General features: G+C 37.3%; 1 protein-coding gene across 2 annotated transcripts in view; it reads left to right on the top strand.

Annotated features, from left to right (window-relative positions):
• cpne5b (copine Vb) overlaps window positions 1-16,505 on the top strand; it is a gene marked incomplete at both ends in the record, with an annotated part of 120,656 nt that overhangs the window by 18,946 nt on the left and 85,205 nt on the right. For both annotated transcript variants that reach the window (XM_080495739.1, XM_080495738.1), the window contains 3 exons: window positions 10,441-10,481; window positions 10,854-10,900; window positions 16,248-16,351. In XM_080495739.1, the coding sequence (XP_080351865.1) occupies window positions 10,441-10,481; window positions 10,854-10,900; window positions 16,248-16,351 (192 nt within the window). The remainder of the gene's footprint in view (window positions 1-10,440; window positions 10,482-10,853; window positions 10,901-16,247; window positions 16,352-16,505) is intronic.

Genomic DNA, 16,505 nt, shown 5'->3' with positions numbered 1-16,505 from the left:
ACCGAAACTACACCAAAGAAAAACAGAGTGAATTGGTTTGTGTTCTTGCCTCAGTGTTAAGATACAAGCTTTGCTTTTCGAACATTCTGTGGGGAGTTTGCATGTTGCACCTTCTGTAGGGTTTCTCCTTCATTGATATATAGATACGAAAGCAATGTAAATACAGTGCTATGAGACTGAGCGCTATGCAATGGTATGTTGTACAATAATGCATCAATAGCATTAAGTCGACAGCTCAAAGTCTCTATCGGTTCAACATGTTTTTAATTATTTGATGGGAGCATAAAATGACCCGTTTTATCTGAATATGTAAAATATATTGTGCTGTCATTTTTGTTGTAATCATGTAACCCTAATAATGACATTTCTTAATTTATCTTTGCAACACCTTGTGTAGTTAGATATAGAGTACACATCTAGTACCTGCCTACCTATGCACACAGCCACACAATAATGAATTTGCTTACAATAGGTTGAAGGTTGTTCATTTTCTGAAGACTTTCTAATCTTTTGCATGTGTGCCTTATGTATCATTCCTTACATAATTATCTTTCTCAAAAGTATTCAAAAGAAAATTCTTTCAACATAACCTTATCGTAATGCCAGAGGACAGAAGCAGCCCTCCTTTAAGAACTGTTCTTCCCAGACAAAAAAAACTGAATTACAAAACATTTAGACATTTGAAAAATGGTGGCCATTTTTATATTTTTGCATTTTTGTTCTGTTTGGCCATGAAGGCATACAATACAAGATCTTGTAGTGTCAAATAGGTTGGCTCTACAAAGGAAGGGGTTGCGATTCTCTTGTGTCACAGACAAATTACTGGGAGAACATGAATAGCTAATCAGTATACATTATATATCTGACAAGTAATGACATTTATGTTTTTGATTGCTTCTCTACTGACCAAGGTTTGAAAAGAAAATCCCAGTGAGCCAACTATTTAGCAGGGGTGTGTGCTAAGAGACATTTCCTCAGTTGACAAGCTTTATTTATGGAGGTTTTATTAAAATGTTGTCTCTTTTAGCTTCTTCTTGGGTTTAGCCATCATTTTTTTAATTTCTTCTGTTGATCTTGTTTTTCTCACACAGTTAACTTTGTGGAAGATCATTTAGCATAAATGATAATTAAAATAAATAAATAATAATAATAAAAAAATCTCTATATATATACTCTGAAGGTGGACATAAGCAGTAACACATGCAAAACCCTGATTTAAATACTCATGTGCTCATCTCAATACCTATTTTTCTTAGTTAACCTAGAAAGTGTTTTAACATACCGGTGTAACAGAGCTTTATTAGCTAATGCAAGTTTGCTTTAATTATTTCCGTCATTTTTCCTCAAACATTCACACAATGTTGCACCAACCTACTTAAAAAAAAATAATTTAAGCCTGTGCCCTGTGCCAGTTAATTACCAAGTAGGAGAGTTGGATGGATTGATTTACACTGGTGCTGGTCATGACTAAAAATAAACACTGCTGCGTGAATGTAGGGAAAAAATACAGTGGCGACAAGGCTATATTTAACATAGAAGAGATAATGGAGACACCATTAGAGGGATAACACAAGGCTGACAGATAAACAGGAGGGGGAAATAACAGAGATAGAGAGGAGGCAGCAGTGAATGACATATGGGCTGATTCATTTTGGACCACTGGGAAAAAACACAGACTGAATTGGAAAATGAGAGTAAAGGAGGAAACGTGTTTGCCTGAATGAGGAATCTTTAGTGGTGGATATTAAGTTCATTCTCATATATTGATAAAATGTGAACTTTACTTTCTCTGTGTATATTTATTCTTATTCTTAAGGGTTGAAAAACGATGAAAAGCTAAATGTTAACCGTCACACACCAGGCTTTATTGCAGATATGTCAGGATATGCTCTGGGAGTTCAAACAAAGTCTGATGCACAGCTTTAAAAATAAAAAGATTGCATAAAAGAAAGGTCAGGTTAGCTCCCACACTGTCCTCATTAAGACAAAAGTATAATTTACAGATGAGGTTAGAATAATTGCAACCGTCTCCGCCGCCTCTGCATATCATCTCACAAAGAAATAAAAGAGACAATGAGTTCTCTATGCTCACTGATTTTTGGTGAAAGTTTCTAATGTATCACATTATATGACAGCGCTCAAATTCACTGACACGTAAAAGCCACAGAGTGAATAATTCTCTTCAGAGCATGGTCTCTACTTACATTTTTAAGTATCAAAGTTTTAACTCTGAGAAGAAATGTGGACTTTCAGGTGCTCCAACTTTTTGTTTGTCTCCACATGATCCAGGTTTTCACAAGTTGATAAGGATCACAGGTGCAACGATTATAAGCTTATAAAGCCACATAGTTTGACTTTGTATATTTCGGTGCATTAATCACCATTACAGGAACTATAGGTGATGTGTTATGCAGATTTCAAGGCCACAGGATTGGATTTGGATTTGCCAACACCTTTTACATTTTTTACTTTGCTCCTTTTTTTTTTGGTAGTTTTTGTCCCATTGTGATTTTAATGAAAAGAGAAGTGACCTGTGATTTGGATATTTATATACACTGTGTTTTTTCTTTGATTCTTCTTCCACATTCTCTACAAGTTGGAAGGTTAAATCTATTGATTTTCTTGTTGACACATGTAAATTGAATGAATTAAATTACATTAACAGTAACACAAATGTCTTGAACTGTCAGTTAACCAAAAGCAGAAATTATGTAAGAATACCCATGGAAACACTATAGTGTGTTGATTGAAATGCATTCAAATCTATCCAGCCTCCTGACATTTTATAAAGTTCAGGTGTTCAGTTTCGCATCAAGCTTCAGACTACCAAATCAACAACACGATCAACCGAGTACACAAAGGAGCTTGTTTGGCCTCGTGGCCATGATCTGAGTTGTATCAGGGCTCAATGGATAAACCCGGGGGTGAGTAGTGTCAAACAGAAAACACACTTGCAGCCCATGCTGTCATAACAGAGAGGCACATTTTTAATACATCTTCTAAAAACTTTCTTTTTTATTAGTCGCAGACTCAGAGTTTATGGTTGCAATAACAGAGTCCACAATATTTAGAATTTGCATTTCTCTCAGTATGATTTAATTGTGGTCATTCAAACAACAATGGGGCACAAATAAAAAGCAAACAATGTGCACATTGTGTGTTAATGAACCTTTGAGAGCTGTTTGGGTGGGCTGGTGGATGGAAAAGGTCCAAAATGCAATAAAATTATTTATTAAGTTAAAAAAAAAAAAAAGGCCTGAATACATTAAACGAACAAAGCATCTAATTATTAGAAACAATGGACCTGGGACATTTTTGCAAACTTGTATAGCAATGTGAACAGATTGTTTTCCATATCGCCTGTTGTACATGTACTACTACATAAGCTGAACATATTTATATTATGAATGCAGTCTGAGGTCTGATTTTCTAATTTCCTTTTTTTACCTTTATCTGTCATAGCAAATCTATTTCTTGAGACCTGGATATAAAGAGGGACACTTTATTTATAAAACCCTGAGTCCAGCTTCAAGCTTAATTTTCAGTATGTCTTCAACAATCACAAAGCATCACAGCTGGTATTTTACATCTTTACAACTTTACATCTGAACCAAGGAAGAAAAAAGAAAGACTGTAGGACTCCACGTGTTTTTTTTTTCTTTGTCAATAACTGCCTCCTCAGTTTACTCTCGAAAGCTATAAACGAGGGGAGAGAAAATACAGGAACAGAGGAAAGATCAAAACCGATTGAGGCGGATGAAAGAGCACAGATGAAGGTTTATGGCTACAGATACTGCAGGAGAAAATGAAAAAGGCCAGAAAGAGAAACTAGTCAAAACAGGGCCAACAGGCTTTGGCACTTGGAGTCAGGGCTCTAGTGTCAGTGTAGTGACCAGGCAAGCAAAAGAAAACAAGAAGGGTAATAGTGGCGAGTACACACTCGCCTCTGGCAGGCATTATGAAAAGGTCGAGCAATCCTGATGGAGGTGTGACATGGACACTCCAAACATGAGCAGATATAATGTTGGAGAGAGGGAGAAAAAAAGAGTTATTCATTAAAAAGTTCATTAAAAAGAAGCTGGAGTACATGAAGGGAGGCAAAATGGAAAGAAAAAAAAAAGATGGAAGTCAGTCACTAGATGGGAATGTTGCAATATTGCCCACAGCGAAGGCACAGCTGTAAGAGTAAAAACTATACGAGCATCACACGCATTCAGAAAATAAGTCTGATGGTTTGATGCACTCTTTCTTTGGAATGTAGGTGAAAAATAGAAAACAAATAATGAAAATATAGAAGAAGAAAAAAGAAACTCCCACATGAACGTCTCAAAATGACCTTTGTCAACATTCCCTTCACTGAGAAAAAAGACTTGCAGGAGTCAAATAGTTATTGAATGCCACAGTTTCTGCTATTGTTGGATTTTTCCCCGTGAAAGTGCCAAGATATTTCTTATATTTGGCGCGATACAAATAAAATTGGATTGAATTGAATGCCCTCGCTTGTATGTATCTCTGAGCTCAGGAAAGTTTGTCAAGATTGTAATGATGCATCTGAGACGATTAAGGCTCATGAAACAAACGCAGCAAAAACAGGCTGATTTCTTATGGCTTCCTGTCTCGACTCATGATACCGCTACATCCACAGTCATTTGAAACCTGTTGTAATTTTTGCACAGCTGTATATCCAACTGCAAGCTGGTGCAACAGTTATTAAATTTTTTTTAAAACGGATGAATGACTCCAAATCTGAAATCATCCTATTTAAATCTTCCTGTCCCTGCACCAAACCCCGACACTTTGTCTTATAGTCTCATTGACATCCCCGAAACGTTTGTAAGGGCCTCTGCAAACTTAATGTAATTTTTAATGCTGATCTTTCCCTCAACAGTGTCGTCACCAAGGTTTTTGCACAACTGAAGCTTTTAGGATGGACTTGACCATTTCTTACTTCTGCTGATTTGGAAATGAGCAGAAATGAGATCCCCTTTACTCCAGTATCAGTAAACACAATATACAAAGTCAACAGCTCATCCAAAAAGCTGCCTGTAGGCTCTCAATGTGCACAGGAAGTGAACGCATCGCATCTTCATCTACTTTCGCCCTGTGAGTTTAAGATTTGATTTTAAAGCCTGTTTTTACATGGTCCGGTTCCCCCTCGTTCATGATTTTTAACTCTGAACTTTTAACTCTTTATGAGACTTTCTGAGTTTTATTTAGCTGTGCCAAGATCCAAACTTATCAATTAATGTGACTGACTGACTACATATTTATCAAAAATGTTAACTTTTTTAAGGCTGACACATTTAGCAGTGTGTTTCCTTACTATTTCTGAAGTGATATTTATATTATGACGCTGGTTTCAAAATGACCCATCCCCCAGTGCATCAGTTAGATTACTTTTATTCTTTTATTCATTACAGCTAAGTTCCTCCCTGCCCATTGTGGCACATTAAAACACATTTATATTAGATTTCAGATTACAAAGCTCAACTAACGTTCTCTGAATTTGGTTTCATTGCCATTGTACTGTATATTTCAGTGCATTTTTACCAAGACAGGAACTATTTAGGAGTTCAAGCCTACAGATGTGAGGTTAAAATTGCCAATGCCTTTTCAAATTCTGAACTTTGCTACTTTTCAACTTTGTTACTTTTCTCATTCTCTTGTTCATGAAATGAAAAGTACTTTGTTGACAATCTGAACAATCACTAAACAAAAAAAAAAGTTAATATCCAACAAATGTGATTCTGCATTCATAAATAAACATTGTTTTCCTCATCATGGAAATGATAGGGAACTGCAGTGTCATGGCAAATGGCAGGGGAAACAAAGAGATTTGACAACCAACATGAATACTTGTAAAATTACAGTTTTGGAAATTGTAGGCATCACATCTTGTTGGTGAAGTGCAGCAGCCTGAATATGTGACCGCGGATATGCGATTGGAGTGTGAAATTATCATAGTTGATTATGGGTGTCGTTAATGGAGAAAGAAGACACACACAGCTTTTGACTACTCTGTCTTTATCATTTGGTTTGAGGAATTTTTGATCACAATGGTATACAAAAACTTAGATTTTTGGGGTTTTCATTCAGAGAAGGAGACTTAACAATTTTTTTTTTTTTTAAGTTCCCCATGGCGGTGTAATTGTGAGCTTTCTTGCCTCCCTGAGAATATTCCTGGTTTGAGTCTAGACTACTGAGCCTGTGTGGATGTTTGCATATTCTCCCTGTGCATGTTTTTATCCCCTGAGTACTCCAGTTTCTTCCCACAGTTCTAAAACATCCGACTCTCAGGTGGATAAAGCAGTATACAAAATGTATGAATGGATGAAGCTTCAAACTAAAGCTTCCCACTGCACTTTATTATGGATAATATGATTGTCAAAACAACAAAAAATAAAATGCAATAACTATATAAATGAAAGATAGAAAGACAACAGTAGAGAAAACAAACAACAAACCCAGCTCAAATAATTACCATGAAAAGTATACAACTATAATCAAATATATCAATGAACACTATGTCACTATACAACCATTTTAATTATATATCAATATACAGTATGTACTTGTACACATATACGGAAATATAATCTCAAATAACTATGATAAATCCTTGATCTTGAATCCTTTTCCATTTACCTACTATTTGCTGGGCATCCCTTTATAATGACTAATGTTTGTACAGCTTTTTAGCTTCAATTCCAGATTGTTTCTCAAATCCCCTCCACAGACATTTTTTCATTATGGTTTGAACACTGGGCTTTTAAAAGTTGATATCTCCTCTCAGTTTAAAGCCACCCTCCCTTTGCCTGAACATTTTCTGTGTATTTGTGGGCAACAGGTCATCTCCGGCTTTGTGCAGTTTGTGATTCCTTAAATTGAACCGAATGCATACATTTCAGGTGTTTCATTTTAGAAGCAATGTGTCTGTCTTCTATATGGCCTACATTGTTTATTGTCAGTATTGCTCACTTCTGCAATGTACATACTGGCTGTGAGGTACTTTGTAGTTATTTCCCCAGACCTGCACACAGCAAGACAGATACAGTAAGAATAACGAGCAGCACAAAGTGAATAATGACTGAATCCAGTACATGTCTTGATTTGCCTCAAATTGCTATGGCATTTGCTGGTATTGCTCTAATATGTTATTTTTTGCATATTTTGTGGTGAGCGGTTATCAAAAGAAGTCTGTTCTCATAAACTCTTTCAATGTATTATTGATCATTAGGTTCTCATTTTCTTCTGTGTGGAGCAACACTGTAAAATAATTTTCCTCTTGGATTAATAAAGTCTATCCTATCCTATTCTATCCTATTCTATTCTATTCTATTCTATTCTATTCTATTCTGTTCTGTTTCTGTCAAATGACATGTTTACTCTATTCATTGCTGTAGTGATCATATCCTTCTGCTGTCGATTCCCTAGAGAGTAAAAGACAGTATCATCTGTGAACAGGACACATTTCACTTTGATAATTTGCCTTTGAGACATTGTACAGATTGTCTAAACGACACTGAGAGAGACAGAGACCAGAAAGGGGAGTGGAACAGCAAAGTGAGATGGCACATAGCATTAAAGAGACCCTTAGCAGTGACCTTATTTCTCCTCCCATAGCCAACCCTGTAATTTTGCGTCTGACACCTTTGCCATTAGTCAATGCTGCAAGCATTAATCAAACCTCAAGTTCAGAAGATTCCTTAAAATATCCTGCAATGGCCCAAATGCTGAAATTACAACTTCTGTAAAGTTCTGTCATAGCTAGCCTGATCTGATTAAATAGGTGGGGAATTAATGGGACTAATTACAAGTTAATCAAAGTGACATGGTTACAAACAATTGTGATTCATGCAAAACTTGTTTTTGTATTATACCATTTATTAACAAATAAATCGACCCAGCAGAATGGCACAGAAATCAAATCATATGGAAATAACATCCCAATCATACAAAAACTTGCTTCTTATCTATTATAACTGTGAACGTGTGATGTGGAAGATCGCAACCTATATTTCTATATGTATAGTGGCGATGCTTGTAATCAGGCTGCCATTGTACAACATCCCCAACCCAGTAATTTCCTGTGCTGTTATAACTGCTTGTGAGTTGATTTCATTGTCTGTGAATGTATCAATCATCATGTTGGTGTTTGCATGTTACAGACTTCACATGTGATCATGCTTGCTCATGAAAAACAGCGAGCACCCTCACCACTAGTGGCTAGAGCCGAACTAATGTGTTTTTAAGTGCTCTTTCGCCTCCACATGCTGAACTTGATTCACATCATCACTTCAAGCCACGCTCAAACTTCTTCTGAATGAGCTTTGACAATGTCTGGAAGTCATTACTTGGATTTTTGTGTCATTTTTAACAGGATTATGTAGACGAGTTTAGGCAGCTGCAGGATTGTCTTTTGTATGTGAGAGAATGACCCCTATTTTTTATCTCTTTTTTCTTTTTTAAAGAGATTAGCTCAGGATTTTTTTTGTTCATTTGTTTTTTTAGTTTTTGTGTGGTAGAAATGGTAAAGGCCGACAAAGCAATCCATTTTATGTATATATGTTTTAGTAATCCACCCTTTTTCTATACCTCCTTGTCCAATGTGGAGTCACTGACGGCTGGATCTGACTATGGGCAGCACAGAGTAAACACATAGAGACAATCCCACACACCAAACATTTATTTGCCTAAAATCAACCCATCATATATGTCTGTCCTTCCTTTCTGGGAAAAACCTGAAGTATACTGAGATAACACCCACGCACACACGGGGAGAAAATGCAAACGCTACATAAAAAAAGCCTGTAAGACCGGCTGTCCATCTCATTCAAGACCCATTCATTACATGTAAAACAGCCATTATAACTGTACGAAGCTCATTTTCAAAAGCATCCAACTCTGCTTGGCTGTAAGTACTTTAAATAGCATATTAGCATGACTATAAATATAACTTCAGCCTGCTCAAGGATATTTTAGTCGATACTGCTGACAATATACTGATTATATGTGACAGTTAGCCACAGCGAAAGTGTTTTAATTTTGACCCTGGTTTACGTTGAAATGGTAATTTAAATTGATTTAAATTGCTTTGGGTGTTGATTTATCAGCAAAAAAACAAAAAAAAACCCACCTTTCTAGATATATCATATTCATCAAGGCAAGTAAGGTGAATCAATGTATTTTTTTGAATGGAATCCACTTTGAGTTCTGTTAGTAGATCAGCTTCCCCTTAAATGGCAATATTGTCTTTGCACCTGTTTTTATGCACCAAAAATATTTTGTATGTAAGTCCCACTATCTTTACTCCTCTCAACATTATCCCCACTGAGACAAAATCAAGCATTTCTGCTATATAACAGATAATAACAGTCATTTTGTAATTGAAACAAGGTCCTCATTTCTGTAATCATTGCAATCACAAATCATCTGTGTGTCAAGAGCCACCAACAGACTTTTTCATTTGATTTGGAGAATCCCAGTTCAGAACAATGCTGCTTCTCCCCGACTGTTTCAATACTTTGTTTTCAGCTCAGACAGGTCCTCCCTTGTCAAGGTGTCATTAGAGGACCCCAAAGTCCAACCACTTCAAATTAAAGCGAAATTTATTATCTTTGAAGCAAACATGGAAAATCTGAACACAGAGCTGAGTGTGCCACTCAGAACGGGCAGAACTCCTAAGAACAAAACAGAACTACACAGGAAGAATGAAGACCAACTAACAAGATGCTGACAGACTGAAAGCTTGAATACAGACATTGGGAAGCAGGGCTGATGATACACAAGGGGGTTTCACAAGACTTGAGAAACGAGAAGGGAGAGGAGGACACGGGAAAAAAACATGGCAGAGAAAAACCAAGCACAAAGCCATGGCTGTGACACCCCTACTATAAACTCATAAGTGATTCAAAGATGACAACATAACAGAAGCCACTTTCTGAGGTTGATGTTGAGCCTGTGTGGAGCCATTGTTTTCTTTTGCGCTGGGTAATGTTTCATCTCCTGTAATTTAAAGTAACACTGCTTTGTGCGATTATTTGTCTTATCTTATTTTACTGAACTCGTTGCAAGGTGTCCTGGGTAATGTTTCACAGCGTATAAAGAGGTTAGAAATAATAAAATAAATAAATAAATAAAAAGGCTTTGTGATTCAGGGGAGGAACACGATCGTCACTTAAGTTTAACATAACAAAAGTCATCGTAGCTTCAACATGATCCCGACAGAATAAAAAGTACAAAGACTTTGGAACAGCTCCGCCGAATAACTAATCAAACATTTGGAATCCGAAATACACTATTACAGTCTGGAAAACAGTAAATTGACTCATATGGAAAACCTTATTTGAGTGTATCGCCACAGACCAACATGTATTGTATATGATATCTCCTTTCCAGCCAGTAACAGCTGTTTTTTTTTTCCTCTCATTGATTTTCCAGAAATCTGTTGGATAAGGACACTTTCTCAAAGTCAGACCCATGTGAGTATGTAACAGCTATTGTATGTGAGTGTATGTCTGTTATTTTTGTTGGAGAACTTCACGTCTCTTTTTGAAACGCTTCTGCTCTCTATAGTTGTGTCTTTTTCTCTGATCTTCAATGTGTGTTTTTGTTCTATCCTGTGGATATGGTGCCTGGTGATTTGGGAAATATTTGTTTTACTTCGAGTGCCATGGGCCTTTGTTCACTGTACTGGAGCTAAAACCCTCACATTGATTTCCCATTTGGAATATGCCTGTATTTTTCTGATTGTCTTTTTCTGTCTGTCTTCTTTTCTCTCTTCCTTGCTCTCATTTTCTGTTTCTTTTATGATATTTTGTCTTTTAATGTCTCTATCTGGTGCTTTTTCACAGTGTGCGTTCTCTATACACAAGGTGTTGAAACCAAACAGTGGAGAGAGGTAAGCCTGCATGCACACATAAAAAAAAACAAGGGAGGACTTTTGTCCAATTAAACTCCTGCTGTGGTCTCTGTGTGTTTGTGTATGTATGATAGAGGCCCGTGGTGTTCTAGTTAAGACATTTCAATCCTTTGTTTTTCCTCTTTTCACTGTGAGTGTGCGTTTGGCTTAACAATTCATTAAAGCTGCTCCTCCATCAGTTGGCTGAAAATGCCGAGGAAATATTCACTAATTGGAGACTTCAAACAACAAAGAAATCCTCTCACAATGTAATGATCAATATGCTGACATTTTAGGAACTGAAAAGGCACACAGGGGAGGCATTAATTCTGCTCTTACTGTACCTTGTTTGCTTTATGCAGTCTATGAAGCATCACCATCAGTTCTCTCTTCTTGTCATCTCACCATGCATTCTTCAGTCCAGTCAATAACTCGTATCTCTGCCTTGCAGCCTTTTACCAAGACCAACTAGCTCAGTTGTAATTGATATATTATCTGTCTCAACTCACATATTATATGTGGTTACACAGCAAAGAAAAATAAAAGACAATGAACTGTTCATGGTAAATAAGTGAATGGGTGTTTGGTAATTCATTTCTTTGTTGTATCAATTCTTCTTATAAAGCTTATAAAAAGTACACAGAGATGTATATACCAGCTGCATTTGAAAGACTCAAACACTGATGTTTTGAAAATGAAACATTACTTGATACTTTGATAACCATGTACAGTGGAATACACATTTTCTTTAATTATTAACTATAAAAAAAAATATGAATACACTTCATGATTTTACTCATGAAAATCATCCCGCTTATCAAAGAGCACACATTTTTCATTGGTATTTTTTTGAAGAATATATTTCTCTCAACTATTGTGGATCTCTATTTCAACAGAGTAACAGTACATTTGTGCCATATTTATTTGCATACTGTATACAACTGCATGCATTAATGCAGTCGGATGACCCTCATCTGCTTTTTCTACAATTATCCACTTGTAACAGATGGCTGTGTGGGATTTTACTCAAATATAGCTGATGCTCTGCAGACGGCTCCATCCATGAGTTCTTTTGTATCAATGCGCATACATATGGATGTTTGCCTAATGCATACATATCTGGCATTAAAGCTTTCTGAAACCCATCTCACAAAAACCATATTGTATTCCCAGTTTGATTGTGAGACAGAATGTTGGTCTAATTAAGTACACAAAGCATAATCAATATAATGAGCGTGTCACTTTAGTTTACCTTCAAGTTAAATTAGACTCCAGCCTGTTCCCAAAGAAAATTAAATCAGATTCGTGCTCGTGGAAATGAAGCATCACCTGTATAAGCGCATTGTGGAGGAGTGTGAATGCTGTGTTAACACTGAATACCTCTGACTTAACAGGCGACTGTTATGACAAGACCCCTGAGCACACCATTCAGACAGGGGTCCTTTTTAATAGTCATTTCCAGCTCCCTGAGTGTTTCCTGCACAGGCGTGCCATTTCTATGCAGTTAACTCTTGTTGAAGGGTGCCACTGCTTTTTATATTCTAAGAATGCTTCTTCTGCATAGTATTCCCCTCATTGCACTCAGTCAGTCTCCTCTATATCAATGAGCCTTGGTCTATATTTGGCATTGAAAACTTTTACAAGATGTTAATCTGAGGCTGATTTGAAAGGTGTTTCCTCGTCCTGATGCTTTTATTTTATGAAGTCAATAATAATCACTGACAATAAATTTCTATTCAATTCTACGGGGATACTGTAAATATACAATTTCACCTATCTCCTCTTCCATTACATGCATATTAGCAGCTCCGGAAATAAGATTTACATATACAGGCCTTCAGCAAAATGTGTGCTTAAGCCCACCTGCAATCTGCTGGTGCCCACAATCTGATAGTGATATAGAGCCATCATACCTCTGCATATATCACTTTTATCACTATTGAACTTTACAACACTCTCTTACATTTTCATATGTAAAATGAAATAAGTAAATCAGTGGGCCAAATGCCCTGTCTACCAGTTTTAATGGGAACAAAAATTATTTGTGGTTCTGCTGCTTGAGTCGGATCTGCTTTCAAATTTAATAGACCTCCTTGGTCAATGCTTCACCCTGGGCTGGTAGTTTGATCAAAATCAAGGTGGACAAACAAATACCCAACACCAATTTTAAAAGGGCCACGTGAGATTTGTGGCCAAGCACAATGTAAAGCCTCTCTATTGCTACAAACACACTGTTCACCAACACCAAGCATCTTGTACAGCCTCATCTTATCTCGATGGAATATTGACGGCAACGCCTGAAATGAACCTAATCTTCAAACATGTAACCACAATATGTTATCATGCACTAAAAGTCAAGCCCAAAAGACACACAACATAATGCTGCAAAACCTAGAATCAATGTCCTGTTGTCTTCAGTGTCAGTAATCTCAATATACAATGAAGATTCTTAGATGAATTGAAAACACACACACACTCAATGGAACAGAGCTTTTCATCACCACGTGATGAAAAGCTCTGCAATCACTTTTTGTGACTGTAAAGACTGAACAAGTTAAAGCAGATGTTTTTTTTTATGTGTTATTTTTTGTCATTTTTTTATTTGTTTCAAGGAGACTCTTGGCCTGTCTGATATGTTTGTGACCTCACTCTGCTCAAATGATGGTGTTTTAAATGTGTGTGTCAATCAAGGTGTGCATTTAGTAATGTGTTTTCTGAGTGCAAATTGCATTGCTCAATGCTTCAATAACTCTTAGGATTTTTATGAAACTTCACATTCCTCAAATGTACAAGGATATTATAGTCCTCAGCTGGTTATTGAGCTGCTTGGTGGAGAAAAAGGCAAACACTCCCTTGACTTTATATCATTTCTTAGTACTTAAGCACTCCATTCCTTGGGGATTTATTAAACAGACCCGAGTGCCTTTTTACTGACGACCAAAACAATTCTAAACACAGTCTCACACTACCAATTCACACGACTGCCATTTAGTTCTTTCTGTTAACACTCAAGACTCAACCGGGCTCATTATATCAGTACTGCGATATTGTCCACTGAACATGCCTCAAGGAGGATAGGAACCCATGTTGGCCAGAGAACTGCAAGACATTCAGAATTCCCCGTGGTGTTTTGTGTGTGTGCTCCAGAGATTATGATAATGAAATCTCTATAAGGTGTGGAGCAGAAGGACCACAAGAATAACAAAGGACGAAAGTCACTTCTTATTATGACTCTGCTCGAGCCCTTATCTTAAACTGAACTCTCCTCTTGGTTTCCAGGTTGCCATATGTATGTCCATGTGAGCTGCTGTGTGTGTCTGTGTTGGGGGTGCAGGTCAGGGACTTCATAGCAAATTCTCATTAGCTTGTTCCAGCAGCTCAGCAGCATCTAATGAACTCTGCGGCAGGGTATTGTCTCCTCCACTCAGTGGGGAAATTACATTATGGACCTCATCTTTGCCATCACCCGCCTCTTTACTAACATGTGCTCACAGCCTCATCAACACCTCGAGGTCTCTCACACGGCCTGCGGGGTGTACAGATTGAATATCACCGTCCTTTACAGCAACTGTTCTACTTCCCTGTTGCATTTCATTTAGATACTCAACTTGAGAAGAGTTCAAAGAGGGATTCAACAAAGAGTGTGGCAATACTGAAGTGTTCACTTTTGTATTTGTTGCATTGACTTAATTGCTTGTACTGTACTTTATTTGTTTTATTGACTGAAAAGTCATGGTTTACCCACACATCTGCCCACACTAGTGCCTGCCACATTATGGAAAAACAGATCTGACATCCTTTATTTTGAAACTCGTGTAGATTTTGGCAGTTTTCCAATTGGATATTCACATCATTGATTCTCACTGTTATGTGAGGTTTAATATATTGATATGAACTTCATCAGGAAATAAAATGAGCAAGAAGTGAATTAATTACAGAGTTAATTTCAATTGACCCCCATTCCCTGGATCCAGGGTATGTTCTTTGTCCTTGTTCGATATGAACGAAAATAAAATACCAAACCCTTATGTATTAATTACATGCACTGTTTAACTACATCTCATCTGAAACTATTGTATTTAGCTACTGTCAGGGTGCAATTTGTCATGACACAAAGGTGGGGAGAGAATATGAAATAAGAATATGATTAATTTTATTGAAACACAGACCTTTAACACAAACTATAACACATTTTGCAGGAATTTACCCTGGCATCTATTTTTTTCTGGACTTTCTCCAAGCTGTAATCTTTCTCAGAAAGGAAGAAATGTTTTGGTTCATTGTTTAGTCATACGGTTTATAAATAACACAGTCTTTAATCTGGCAATTTCAAATTGAGTAACACAGAATACTCCTATTTTGGTCTGTTTTGGACAGATTATTGTCTGGTTTCATTCTGCTTTAGTTACTAACACATTCTCAAAACTTGCCAAAGTCAATTGTTTGCCTGAAACAAACTGTTTGGAGTTGTTTTGAACTGCTACGGTCAAAGGTAACTTTAAAAGTGTGTCCATTCACTACAAAGCACTTCATAAGATAAAGAATTTTTTTCCATAAAAATAAAATGTTAATTCTTCACTGTGGTGGAGTATGTGATTAAATATGAATCCAAAGGGGGTTTAAATGATTTATGTATGTGCTTTATCTCTCCTAATCAGGCTTCTGTACAGTATATGCATGTGGCGATGTTGGTTAGCTTGCCAGGGTTTCTGCCTTATTTCTCTGCATTTGAGACTTTGGGAGCAAGAATCCCACTAATTAAGAAGCCCTAATCACTGCCTTTCTCCTCCTTTCCTTCTCCCACTCTTTTCCCACTCCCACTCCTCCTCCCTCTACGCTGTCCAAAGCCCCCCACTCCTGTTATAACCCTTTTTTTTTCCTATTCTCTGCCACTCCCCCCCCCCCCCCCACCACCACTCCACCCATGCTGTTTCTCTGTCCACACATTTTCCTCATTTCTTACTTCAGCTCCTTCTCTCTGTGGGGTTGATGAAGGAGCTGTAATTAGTGCAGAAGAGGGTTGAGGAGCAAGGAACCGGGATGCACACCTCCAGTTTGCTTCTCCACATCCGCAGCTTGTGAATGCAACAGCATTCATCAGGCTTCTTTGTTAATTTGTGTATAGGAAAATGGTACTGACTGAGAATCTTTTGAGAGAAAAAGGGAGTGCAAGCAAACAATTATACTAACTGTTTTCGCTTTTTGACCTACGCTCAGTTCTGTTGCTTGCTCTCATCATTCTTCAGTACTAACCTCTCTCTCTCTCTCTCTCTCTCTCTCTCTCTCTCTCTCTCTCTCTCTCTCTCTCTCTCTCTCTCTCTCTCTCTCTCTCTCTCTCTCTCTCTAGTTTGGCAGAACGGAGGTGATCGACAACACTCTGAACCCCGACTTTGTTAGAAAGTACATCTTGGACTACTTTTTTGAAGAGAAGCAGAACCTTCGCTTTGACTTGTGAGTATTTCATTGTCAATTCTCTTTGGCCCCTGAACTCGTTCACTGTGATTCACTTTTTCCTGCCTCTGCTTGGTCGGGATGGAGAACCTTCATTGTCAGCAATAGTATAACTTACACTATAAGGAAGCAACTCCTTGCTGCTTCACTGGCC

The sequence above is a fragment of the Blennius ocellaris genome (assembly GCF_963422515.1).
Source record: "Blennius ocellaris genome assembly, chromosome: 4".
Lineage (NCBI taxonomy): Eukaryota > Metazoa > Chordata > Actinopteri > Blenniiformes > Blenniidae > Blennius > Blennius ocellaris.
This window is presented reverse-complemented; position numbering and strand designations above follow the sequence as displayed.